General features: G+C 42.3%; 1 protein-coding gene across 1 annotated transcript; it reads right to left on the bottom strand.

Annotated features, from left to right (window-relative positions):
- Positions 1 to 313: 313 nt before the first annotated feature.
- On the bottom strand, positions 314 to 12,818 carry wsb1 (WD repeat and SOCS box containing 1). Its single transcript, XM_068712492.1, has 9 exons — positions 12,389 to 12,818; positions 10,964 to 11,132; positions 9,264 to 9,547; positions 8,632 to 8,763; positions 7,556 to 7,656; positions 5,071 to 5,243; positions 4,631 to 4,744; positions 2,883 to 2,990; positions 314 to 2,677 (listed from the first exon to the last, which is right to left on the bottom strand). The coding sequence occupies exons 1-9, from the start codon at positions 12,426 to 12,428 to the stop codon at positions 2,515 to 2,517; spliced, it is 1,284 nt and encodes a 427-aa protein (XP_068568593.1). The 5' UTR covers positions 12,429 to 12,818; the 3' UTR covers positions 314 to 2,514.
- Between the last annotated feature and the right edge of the window lie 338 nt (positions 12,819 to 13,156).

Below are 13,156 nucleotides of genomic sequence, written 5' to 3'. Positions count from 1 at the left end.
ACTGATTAGTTTCAAATCCATTGGGGTTGTGTAAATAAGCAAAATTAGAAAAATTGTCACAGTCCAAATACTTATGTTCCTGACTATTTCAGTTAAATGTGATGACAGTGTGGTTGTTTACTTTTGTTTCCAGGCCACTGCTGATCATGAATTCAAAATATTTCATGTTGTAATGAAATACTGTAGACCAGTTTTTCAAGGGCTTTAAATCTTGGACATATTTTCAGGCAGTTTAATGCCCTCAAGAATATAATTTAAAATAGTCTGTTGTTTCTCAGCTCAATGCAGACTCTCAAATTAATAACCATCTACATTTTGTCAAAAAGCTTTTACTGAATATTAACACAAACAAAAATATACAAGAAAAGAAACTTTATACATTCATGTATTTGATATATTTGCCGCTTCATACTGCATCTCACAGAGGCAGAACTGTGTTCACAATGGTAACAGGTATACTTCACATAATGCAAACCCCCCATAATGTTCTGTACAGAGAAGTACGCACTGCAGCCCATTCATGAGACACCTTCCATAACTCAGCACAAAATAATGAGCATTCATACACCATCTGAAAAGGAACACATTTGGCATTAGCGCTGAGTCAAGACTGATGTTCTGCACCCACGCAAGCAGGAAAATACTGAGCGCTCTCTTTCCCTTCTATAGATCTCACATCACTGACACACGATCGGAACATTCAAGAAACTGAATGCTCAGTCTCAGAGGGTCACTGTGGATTATCAGCTGCATAGATTTCTATCAAGACGTCTTTACCGCCACATGGCCAAGGCTGGCAGCCGATTAGTTGGTAGCTTCTGACTACTTTCAGGGTTGATGGAATTGCTTTTTGTAATTTCTACTACAAATAGTGGCGACAGGGCACAGTTATACCTCCACAGTTTAAAATCGGACCTGTTAAGAAATGTAACAACTTTTTAGTTATTTGTAGACATTTTCACATTTACAAGGAGAACAAAAAGACAGATACAAAAATACAAACATTCAACAGAAAAACTGGAAACTGATGACAAAGTGAAAAAAAAAAAATAATAATTAAAATTTGTTTATAGACATGATATAATTTTACATATACACACACACACATACATATGGCATGGACCCAAGGCTCTGTACTGGTGTGGTAGGCACGCACCAAGACACAAGAGAGACAAGTAAACTCAAGCACACGGTTGTCTTTTAGATCACTGTGGGTGGACTAAACCTGCATCATGTCAGGGTTGGACCACTGCTGTTTTGCTATTTACTGAACCTGTCACATCAGTCAGTTATAGTATAGTTTGTCAACATGTTAAGGGCCATTTTAGTAGGGTTTTAAAAAGGTGCTCTGTGGAGTTTTCTTTTAACAAAGTTAGTACTTTTTAGTGTTTCTCACTACAACCTGTGTGTATCCATCCCTTCCTCATCAATCCTTTGCAAAGGAGTTTTTAGACATTTTGGAATGAGGAACGTTTACATCCACTACCATGCAATGATGCACGACCTCAACCAACCAATCAGAGGAGCTATGCTGAACCATTAGCAGGAATCCGTGGCCTTGCCGGGTGCTCATACATGCAAAAGGAACAAAATGGTAATCTACTCAGAAAACGTTGCTCCGTAGTGCTGCTAGTGTTCAAAAACTCCACAGGGTAGCTTTAAAGCAAAGACAAAACTCTGCACCAAACTCAATTCATTTAGAGGAACGCTGTGACGAGTGGACATAGCTGGTGTGATAACACTGAATGTTTGACACCAATACAGATATTGATATTCGAGAACTCCAAATCCAATAATGATGCATCAGTTCCCTTAAATTTGTTATTATAACAACCGCAACCAAGAGCTGTAGTAGCAGGATATTTTGCAATTGAAAAATAAACTTCACTACTCTCTGGTGGACAAACTATAAAATGCTGACATTGTTTCAAAAAAATATCTTTGGCATCACTGTACTTCCATTACTGTCATTTACCAGCTGACATAACTGATACCAATTCATCCGCGATGACCGAATATCTGCCTGCTGGAGTTATCAGTCGGCCTCGCTGGCTTGTGAAGTAGCTAGCTAGCTCGATAGCTGTTTAGATAGCATTGGTGAGTATTGGCCTTCCAAACCCTACATGCTTTCAACATCCCATGTGTCTCTTCCCTTTAGCTCACCCACAAACAACAAACCTGACATTAAGAGCTTCTGACAAGTGGGAAGAGAAGATGGAGGCTTTACTGAACCTAGTGGAGAGCTGGATGGATAGTGCGCTGGCACCAAGACACTAATTTACTTAAAAGTACTTACAAAAATAAATATTTACGAAACACAATATCCTGCTGTGAGTGGATGTGATGGGCGTTAGAGACGAGGCTTTGGGGTTTCAGTAGAACTTTTCCTCCGTGTCTGATTGCTTTTGTTTGTTCAGCAGAGTTCTATGAAATTATTATTTATTTTTCCAGCATGATGCTGCTGCGGCAAGTGCAGTTGGGTCAGCGTGCGTGCGTGCGTGCGTGCTGGGGGGGTTAGATGACTTTGTAGGTCAGGTAATCACGGAGCGGCGTAGGAATAGCCATGGTCTCCACCCGCTGGCTGGTCATCATCCGGCGCAGCGTCATCCTACAAATGTGCTGCAGACTGGCAACGCTGCGAGGACACTCCCAGAAGTGCACACCACCATCACGAGTCCTACAACAAAAACAACAAAGTGTGGTCAGTGGAAATTTCCACTCCAAAACTAAAAATAGCTAAGAATGCATGCAGCCTGCACATGGCACCAGCGAGTTGAGCTTTAAAGAAACACTGAGAACTGGTTGAAGTCAGTACAGTGTGACTGAGGTAATATGATCCGAGTGTTCAGGGTGCTGTGTCTGTACATGTGCTGGTGTCTCACCCAGCAGCAAGGACACTTCCTTCAGCGGAGAAGGCACAGCAGAGGCCATTAGAGAGGGAGGCGACGGCCTGAGGAGCCCTTTCCTCTATGCTCCAGAAACGGACCAGTCTGTGCAGAGATGGAAAAAAACACAAGCACACTGCTGTCAAAACCCAAACTCATGCGGGACACCTTTAGAACATCTTGTAAAAGCGAGAGGAACATTGCTGTTCTGTGTAGTTCTGGAGAAGTGAGCGTACAGTAGGATTAATCAACAACCACAGAGATCCTGATGATGTCGTCCTGTGATCACTTAATTACTGGATCACAGCATGTAAGAAGATTAAACAGTCTTTGTAAAAGGACACAGTTGTATATTGAAGGGTTCTAAACACCTTTTTCTGTGTACATGCTGCTTTAGAACTTGCATGCATCAAATGCTTTTACCTGTATGAAAAAAAAATATTTTAACTGCACCATTTGGTGTATTTGTTGTTCTTTCTCTGCACTTCCACCACCTCCAGATCTGAACATGAGCAATCCAACATCTGCTCTTCTTGTGTTCACTGTGTGAAAGATTCCAACCATGAATAACGGAGACCATCTAAAAGATGACATCAGATCTGTGTGGTAAAGATTGTATCATGATCCACGAAGAGTCACTGACGATTTACCAATCTAAAAGAAAAAAGTTAACACATTTCATATATCTTTCTATGGATGGGGCGAAAAGTCACTTCCACTTCTCTTTTGTGGCAGTGGTTTCCCTGAAATGCTAACCGCCATTTTGCAGAGCTTCCTGCCTCTCTTCTCAACATATTTTTTGCCAACAGTCTCACTTTGCCAGCCATGAGTCAGAGTGATTAATAGCTACCTTGTGACAGTCATGTGACCCAGCCAAACAGAGCAGCATACAGCAGCTCCATGCTCTCAGGTCCCATTAAGACTCATGACTCCCAGCGGATTGTCAACAACAATCCGCAGCAAACAGTGAGTCTTTTCTGTTTACATTTCAGCTGAACATGTGGGTTTGTCGAGGCTCATACTGTAATCACTTCACGCTCACAATTTGAACACTTACAGTGCCCTTTGTAATCTACTGTGAAACATTCATCCTGATAGATCCTGACACATCACTTCAGTTCTTGACATTCATCCACTTCCGAGCTAAAATGTTTAAATTTCCCGTCAAACATGAAACATAAATGTAAACGTATTAATAAATCAATCTTAGAGCTAGGAAGTTAAAGAGGTCATAATGCATCTCTAAAATCTATTTCATGTTGCTGTGACATACAATATACACATTTCTTTTCCATTTTTACAGTTTGGAGCTTGAACACACCACAATCTACAACCTCTGTTACAGTAGGACTGTGTTACGGAGAGACTGCTGTCAGCAGAAGAGCCGCTCACTGTAGTTACTCTGAGCAGCGTAAGCTAGCTAGCATCAGCAAACGTCAACGTCAGCCGACGTTACCTCTCCTCTTGCCGAATCCAACAGATTTGTTGTTCACAATGAAGCAGTGACATGAATGGCGATCTCTCCATCATATGTTCTTAATGGATTTCGGCCCCTAATAAAGAGAACATGCATTTTGCACTTATCCAAACAGAGTTTACTTGGCCCGGGCAAGTTAAAATCAAGCCCTGTAGTTTCCTTTAAGAGCAATGAAAAGCCAGCACAGCACTAAACTGCTGGGTTGTGTTAAGTTGAGAAATGACATAACCAGTGAATGAATAGTAGTTTGCTGTCAATAGTGTCGTACCTGTCATCCGTAATGCTGGCAATGTGGCGGCCATCAGGGCAGAAGCTCACAGAGCGAACCCAGCGGTCATTTGCCCCTCCGGCAAAGATGGGTGATGGAGGAGGGAAGAGGTGGCTGGAGAAAGATGAACACATGAGCTTCATAACCAGAGTATCACAGCACAGTTCCTCAAGTTCAGAATGACCAGTCAGCATTTCAAATGGTGAGGCTGTTAGTTTTAACTGAAGAAATACTGTTTAGGCACTAAACTACTTCCACTGAGGAAAACCCTGAGGTATGAAAGCTCCAGACAAAGTTAGTAAGTGGACCTCAAGTTAAAAAACAAACAAAAAAACTTTTACCGTAACTAATGGCAACTAGAAATATTTGGGTGGGTTTATTGATCCCAAAGTCTTATGAATATGAATAATCCTTCTCTATATTGTGTGCTATGTTCTTACCCCAGCTCCAGCAGGACAGTGGCCTTGTGGTGGTCCCACACGATGACCCGGGTGTCATAAGAGGCGGTGGCCAACAGCGCCCCATCTGGTGAGAAGTCACAAGACACCACATCATTGTGGTGCCCCTCCAGCTTCCGGATCAAGGTTAACTTATCCATGTTCCATAGGAACACCTGCAACGTGAGGAGAGGACGGTTATAGCCCATGGAATGACTTGGACAGAGAATAGATGTGCTATGATACATGTATTACTACTATATGCACAGAAAGCATTTAGAAATTCAATTAAACAACAGGAATTAAAACAGAATTATATAGTTGAACTCAAGTTATGCTCAGTGTCATTGTTATGATCTGTAACCTTTAACCAGATCGATCAAACAGAAAGGCACATGCTACACAGGCAGCAAGGCTGTGTCAGACTACACTACATCATTAGCATCTTAATGGAATAGGATTAAACTAGAACATCAAATGTATACATCTTTTTATATATCATTTAATATTAGAAATAAATACTTCAACAACAGAGTTCTACACAAAAAAAAGAGAAAATAGAACAAGTAGTAACTTAAGAGTTTTAGTTCTCTGTGTTTACAATAGGCTCGCACCTCCGGCAGAAGCCTACGAAGAGAGACAGATACTGCAAGAGAAAAGAATATTTTATGGCCAAAGGGTTGATACCTCTGGCAAAATACACATATGATATGCGCACACACACACACACACACACACACACACACACACACACACACACACACACACATACACACACACACACACACACACACACACACACACACACACAGTATTCTTTTCTCCAGTTTTACAACTTGTCACTCTTTGATAGTTAAAAATTTGAAATGCTCTAAAGTGATGCAAATGCTGCTTGTGAACAAATGCAGTTCATGATTTACAAAACAAACAGTGACATGCAGACTAATGTTTTTTTTCTTGAGCTGTTTCCTCATCTCTGTACAGACTAGTTTCCATGTTATAGATTTAACATTTGAGTGAAAAACATAAGCATCTTTTCTAAGCTGTGTTTTCCATCACAAGTGTTCTGATGGAAAAATGTGATGAAACACAGTATTGCTGTTCCACTGTTGCTGCCGACAGCAGAAACACAAGTGCTTTTCAGAAAAATCCACAGTAGAACTGCAGATGGAAACATGGCACATAACTGTTCAATGTGTTGACTGTTTTAAGGCAACAGCTGACATTTTTAGATTACAAAAGCTCTGCAAAGCACAACAAATAATAAACCTAAACTAATCTACAAAAGGGGTGGGGTTAAACTGTTGTGGCTGGCTGAATTGTTTTCTACAACAAGGTGCAATATGTAACATCTGGCCACATGTTCCAAAGAAATCGGGGTATACTACTGGGTCCAGACAATCTCAATTTAATGAAATAAACTACTAAATGCTGGTCAATACAACACTGTTAGAATCGTCCCATGTTTAGAGTTCATGCTCGCCTTGCGAGTGTTCACTGAACCACTAACCGGGCTGTACCGGACCGTTTCTTTGAGATGGTTTCAAATCAGCAAACTCTAGGTTGCTGCCGTTACACAGGTAGAGATCTTACACATTGCACCTTTCATGACAGTTTGAAACTGAAATCAAAATAAATAGAGGAACTGCAACAGCAGAGGTAGACAGACACGAAGCAGCACCTACGTACAGACTGGTGCCAGGCTGCCCCTGGCCAGGCCTTTGGGCATTGTGCACTTTGCGTCCCCGATTTACACCGGCTGCTCAAAATGTCAGCGCGGCGCTCCCTTCAAAACCAATCACACACTGAGCTCTGCCACCACCTGTGACAGGGAGAGCAAGACACACACTGTAGGGACACACACAGCCTAACAGAGCTACCACCATGTCTACATCACAACCATGTTCAGATGGATCTACAGCTGCTACATTGTAGATAAGGTGAACAAATGGTGGCCAGTCAATGGAATCAATATCCACAAACATGTCTGCCATAAGGGCTGCAGATGGTCAATTCAACATGCAATAGAAGGACATGTTTTTCTTATCTGACAAATATGCAAGGTTTACATGAGGTCAGAATTGGTTTCAAAACTGCATCAGAGTGTTACTTGAAATGAGATTCCCCTGCTGTAATGTAGTTTTAGTTGGATTTCCCCTTCATCATACATACTTAACCAAATGAAATGATGAAACTAGTTTACTTGAGCTTTACAACAATAGTGAAAACTGTTGTCTGCTCTGCATGCAAACTTCAGAACACCAAAAGCCTGTTTTTTTTTCCCCACTGCAAACAAAAGCAAACAGAATCTAGATGCAGGTGGAACAACGTATCATGACACTGAGCAGTTTGATCTAAGGTGGGAGTGGAAGGGCAGATGGGAAGTGTTTCCATTTGTAAGATGATTGAGCATAACTGGCACAAGCAATTGAGCAAAGATGATCTAACAATCCCATCAAAGTAAGTAAAAAGGAACTTGTGTACGTACTGCTTTGCCAGCGCCGACTGAACACAGAGTGGAGGAGTCGGGGGAGAAGGCGCTGCAGTAAACCCAGTTCTGATGCCCCCGCAGGACCTTCACCATGTTACCTACAAGACAACACAACTTCATCTCAGCTGCAGTACAGCATATCCTTTACCTTCAACGCGTCACTGCGGTCACATACCACACATAATGAGTCATGTTAACATATTCTTAAGACAGTATAGAGTAGAGGCAGACGGGAAACACATGGAGAGAGAAGGGAGGTAGGGTACGCCACCCAGGCTGGAACAAACCAGTTTGGTATGTACTTAAATTATTTAGTTATTAAAAACTCTTTGAGTCCCACACTGTTCTTGTGGTCTGTACTACAAAGGATAAGGCCGGGCTAATTGTGTGTATTTTTTCCACAAAAAGACCCAAACCACCACCTATAGCTTCATGTTTTAAGAGGCCATAAAATAAAGCTGCTGATCATTTTTAGAAAACGTTACTAAACAGGAGGAAATGAAGAATTTGTTGGAGGAGTTTTTCCAGCAGTGGATTAATACCCATTTCCGATAACTTAGTAAGATGTAACGAATTGTTGTTTTGGTCTTTTGATGGGATTTGTGGACAATAAGAAAAATACAGCATATCACCTGACTTTGAGTTGAGATAACAACATCCATTCAGTAAACCAAGAAACAGCAGTATGTGCAACTGATGTGAACTGAGCCATGAACAGTTTGATTGTAGGTCCCACTCCTAATGTTATGGATAGGGCCATCATCCTATGACATGATCTGTGAAGGCTTGCTGAGAGTGTGTGAAGGGCTGCATGTTGTGGTTCATGCAGATCAAGGACTCTCATAATGTCTGTGGGACACTGTATCTTCCTCTGCATATACAAAAATAAAGACTACTATTACACTTGGCTTGAGCTGGGCTATTCTTTACATTTACAGGCTATGGCCCTTACTCTACTTTGCCTGCTCCGAGTCGAGGAAACAAAAGGTCATCGGGTTCTGATTGGCCTCTGAATTGAAAGAAAGAAAAGGAAATGGAAAAGACAGTACAATGAAAACAGCTCATTTACATACCATCATCTTTGAGGTCCCACACACGGAGGGTCTTATCTCTGGAAGCAGAGACCAGCATCAGACTGCCATCAGGAGCAAAGGTCAAGTCTCGCACTATGTCAGTGTGGTCCATGAGATTCAGCAACAGTTTTCCTGCAGCAAGCCATCAAATCATACAGGCAATCAATAAATAATCCAGTGCAATGAAGTGCAACTAGTCCTCAGTCAAGTTTGCCAGCTGGCTGGAGGGAGATCACCTGACGTTTCCTACTTGCTGTTGACTATATTGTTTGTCATTTCCAGTAAATCTCACAGTATAAGACGGTTTCTGTTTAAAAAAATAAGCTCAAATCTGAAATAGAAACAGTCCTTGTGTAGACATGCTGTAACTAACCAATGGGAAGATCGAGTCTGTTTATTTAAAACCCTGTGCGCTAACGATGGCACTGTGCTAAAAGCAGTGCTGTATATCTTTAGATTGTTTCCTTTTTAAACTTCAGACCCAGACAGTGTTTACTACTTTCAGACTGTTTAAACAAGTCTGCCTCAGCTTTTAGCCACGTGGACTTCAGACAGTGGTGATTAGACCCTCAAGGTAAAAATTATTTACCTTTTATATAATTAATGAAAAAATAAATAAAAAGTGTCCTCACCAGTGTAAACATCCCAGATCTTGATGCGACCATTGTTGAGACCTGTTGCCAGTAGCAGCTGGTCCTGGCCGAACTTGAAGCGGTGCCACTCGATGTTAACACAACGGCTCTGCTTCTCTGGCACAGAGGAGCCGAAGGCCAGGCCCCAGACGATGTCACCGCAGTCGATGGTGTGTTCGCGGGGCTCGTCGGCTTGCGGCGGCACCTGGCCTTCGCTGCTGTTCTGACGGGACAAACGTCGAGGACTCAAGGCATTGGTGGCCTCTCCACCATGGCCTATTGAACTACAGCAGCAGAGAAGATACAAGAAGAGGTCAACCAGAGGCAGCCCGTTTCAGTTTGTACTGTTCCACCTGAAAACTTCCAACCGATTCACTACCAAATACTGTCAAATACACCCATATTTGGTTGATTAGACCTGCTTCTATTGAAGGATATTATTGATAATGAAGCTCAGCTAACTCGGTGATCAACACTTTGCATTTCCTAGAATTTGTCACAATAATGGAAACCCTACTGGTTTGCAAACAGAAAGCAGGACTAACGTGAAGTGTGTCAGCTGTGAGGCGGAACAGAGGAGTAATAACTAAAACGTTTCCACAAACCCTCCCAACCCGACATGTCTGACTCCTTTCCTGACTGTCCTCTCCGTCGTGTTAGGCTGTTGAATAATACTTTTGAAAAGACAGCCGATCAGCCACAGCCTGCCGTTTGGGACAAGAAGCACTTGTTCTACAAACAATTTCAAAGTGTGCTTCAGAGTCACAAGGCTCTAACGAGTGGAAGAAGAGTCTGTTTAGCAGAAAGGGAGCTGATAATAGAAGCCACATGTCCTTGGCAGTGAGGAGCAGCTTTTTGTGTACGTCCTGCTTCATGTGTGGAGGGCGGGGAGGGAACCTGAGGGCTAGTACACCGATAGCTTGTTCCATTAGCAAATAGAGTCACACAAACACTACCTATGAGACTAAATGAGCACATATATGACTTGATTTCATGGAGTGTAAGTAAAGATTTGACTATTGTCTGCCTTCAGTGGCTTCTTTTATTAAATCATTGATAGAACAGCACAGTGAACACGAACAATTCTCCAGCTGATTATGTTTTCTGCTTCCACCTGTAATGTAAAATGTGCACACCTAAAAGTATGCTTTATCAATGTGTAGCTGAGTCATGTGTAAAAACAAGTATGCCCACTGCCTGCATAGAGCAACAAGTGGCATAAAACTAATGACACCAAAATCAGATTCCAGTTCATCTCAGGGGAATGTGCTGCTTTATAAAGTTCCAGTGATTTACCCGACTGCAGGATAAAAGCAGTTTGAGAACAGTCTTGAGCGTGATGACCGGGGTCCTCTGTCTTTTGCAGTGAGTGTTGTAAATGACCTGGAGGTGTGTTGATACCGTGCCATTCATTTTAGCTGCAGTCTTTACAGTACTCTTTGCAGTCAAGCTGCTGAACCACACTGTGATGCAGTTGTCAGCACACTCTCACATCAGTCCACAAAACAAACATATCATCATCTGACCCGTTAAGTTTAATTTGCTTTGTCTTGTTGACATTAAGAGAAATTGTAGTTGGGCTTCCTCATTTCCTAAACAGCTGGACACGAGGTCCATTTACCATAAAATCAGTACTCCAAATGTGGACGTTTCGTTAATCATGGTTGCTACATAAAAGTAATGGTAGAAATGATACTTACAAGTTCTTCAGACATGTTGTCCAGGGAATGAGCCTGACAATGCGATGCCCCTGAGACCAAGCGAAGTAGGAACCATTGGGTGCAAACGCTACCGCCCACGCCTCGCGCCCAGACTTCTGGTCGAAGGGAGCAACAGGCACCAGGAGTTCACCGATGAACTTTGCCTTACCTGGAAAAACAACAGCAACACTGTCACTTTAGCCACACCCATCGATATGATCGCTTATTGACACGTCACCGCCCAGCTGCCTGTTCAGGCCAATCATCCCAAAGTAACCTCTTCACTCACAAACACAGAGGGCTCGTCACTGATGCAGAGATCCCATTGGCTTACTGGGCTAACCCAACCAGTGGTTCAAAAACAGCAGGAGGGTAACTTTACGAGATAAATAGGTTCACTTCCCAAGAACTGAAATGCATGTAGGTTTTATGAACAAACCGTATATAGCGTCTTGACCTAGACTTGCCTATATGTACGAGTAGAAGACAGTCATATCTCAAATGTAACCGTTGAATAACATTTCCCCTGTGAATTGTATAGATTTATAGATCGCAGATAGCAACACAACTAACAGATTGAAAGAGACACTTTCATAACAACTGTTTTGAACACACAAGCAGCACAGACATCAGAGATTAGTTTTAACCTCCAACACATATGGGCCTGTAGATATCAGAGATACATAACTATTTATGACCAAATGTAAATAAAGTAGAAGCAATTCTTTAAAAAAAAAAAAAAATGCAGCACGGTGTTAGGAGAGAGTTATAGATTCCGGCAATAAGGAAAAACAGAACAATAAGCTCAAATGTTGAACTGAAACCCTTGAAACATGCCGTTAATTTTAAACAGGTAAAGATTACAGAGACACAAGCTATAGAATTCATATAGTTACATCAAATCGTACACAGTAACGTTGAGCGTGCGAGCGCGCACGTCTCCGTCTGAGTGAAGCAAGATTATGAATCACTCCCAAGCGCGTGGGGGAGGGGCGGGTCTGAGCGAGCCAGCGGGGGAAAATACGTTTTCAACAGTTAATTAACGTACCGAAAAAGTATTGAAGGGCAAAAATACAACAGACTGCTGTAACGTTGTATTGTTTACCAAACTAAACAATGCGCTACTTGTTAACTAAGACGGTGCACAAGGTTAGAAGTTAAAGACATGAAGTGAGCTAGCTACACTGTGACGCTAGCTGTATTGCTAAGCACCGAGACTCGGTGTAGCTAACGTTACACACCACACACGGTTACTGAGCTATTCAAATAAGGAAACAAACTGCCACCCACAATGATGCATTGTAGTGAAAGACCATTTAAGCTAGCTGGTACGTTATACTTACAAATTGTAGTTTGATGCGATATAATATTTTAGGTTACGACGGACTGTTAAATTATAAATCAAACGATGGGGTTTTTACTTACCTATATCATTTTCGTTTATAGTGTCTGGGAAGCTTGCCATCTAAATAAGAGCACAGACCTAAGAGAAAGCTAAGCACGGACTGTAAAAAATAAAGATATCTAGAGGAAATCAGCAAATCAGCTGCTACGCGGCAGCTGTTGCCCTTCCGATGTCTGCCAAAGTCGGTGAATCCCTCCGCAGAGCGTAATGGTCCGGGTGCAAAAACACAGTCGTCGTTTGCCCGGTGTGAACGTCCTGTTTTTCTTTAGTTCCTCGACAATAGGCTTTATTTTGGTGTTGAATCTGTAATAATGCTCTTCCGATTGATTTAAACAGCCTGATTAAGACGTTATTACAGGCTTTGCTTCGATAGACTTCAGTACGATCCCTGGTAGTACAATGGCTTCCGACTAATAGGACCAAGCTGTTTTTATCTAGAGGAGTGACCAATAACACCGGGGGAAGGGTTCACCACACGTCAGCAAAGGCTCTCTCTCTCGCTCTCTCTCGCTCTCTCTCGCTCTCTCATTGATGGAAGGTGCATGCCGCCACCTACTGCACAGGAGTGTAAAACGTCACATTAGTTCACTCTCCGTATTTCCCAGCAGCCCTGTGTTGTTTAAAAAGGAAATAAGTGCCATTTCGATGACTTGCCTGTCCAGCCTCTCTGGCCCTGGGTACATCCCAAGTCTCTTAATTGCATCCCCGTTCCCTCACTTGCGTCCTTTGCGAGGGTATGAAGGTATCCGATGACGGCGGATCAGCTGCTGTGATCAGCTGGAGAGACT

Source organism: Cebidichthys violaceus, unplaced genomic scaffold (assembly GCF_023349555.1).
Source record: "Cebidichthys violaceus isolate CVI_PGR_0920_01 unplaced genomic scaffold, fCebVio1.0.p SCAF_1, whole genome shotgun sequence".
NCBI classification, from domain to species: domain Eukaryota; kingdom Metazoa; phylum Chordata; class Actinopteri; order Perciformes; family Stichaeidae; genus Cebidichthys; species Cebidichthys violaceus.
This window is presented reverse-complemented; position numbering and strand designations above follow the sequence as displayed.

Excerpts from the sequence above, each read along its gene's own strand:
- wsb1 (XM_068712492.1), bottom strand. The coding sequence starts at position 12,428 with ATGGCAAGCTTCCCAGACACTATAAACGAAAATGATATAG. Across the intron at positions 5,244-7,555 it reads CAGTCGGCGCTGGCAAAGCA|GTGTTCCTATGGAACATGGA; the intron begins GTACGTACACAA and ends CTCACGTTGCAG. Across the intron at positions 4,745-5,070 it reads ACTGTCCTGCTGGAGCTGGG|CCACCTCTTCCCTCCTCCAT; the intron begins GTAAGAACATAG and ends ATCTTTCTCCAG.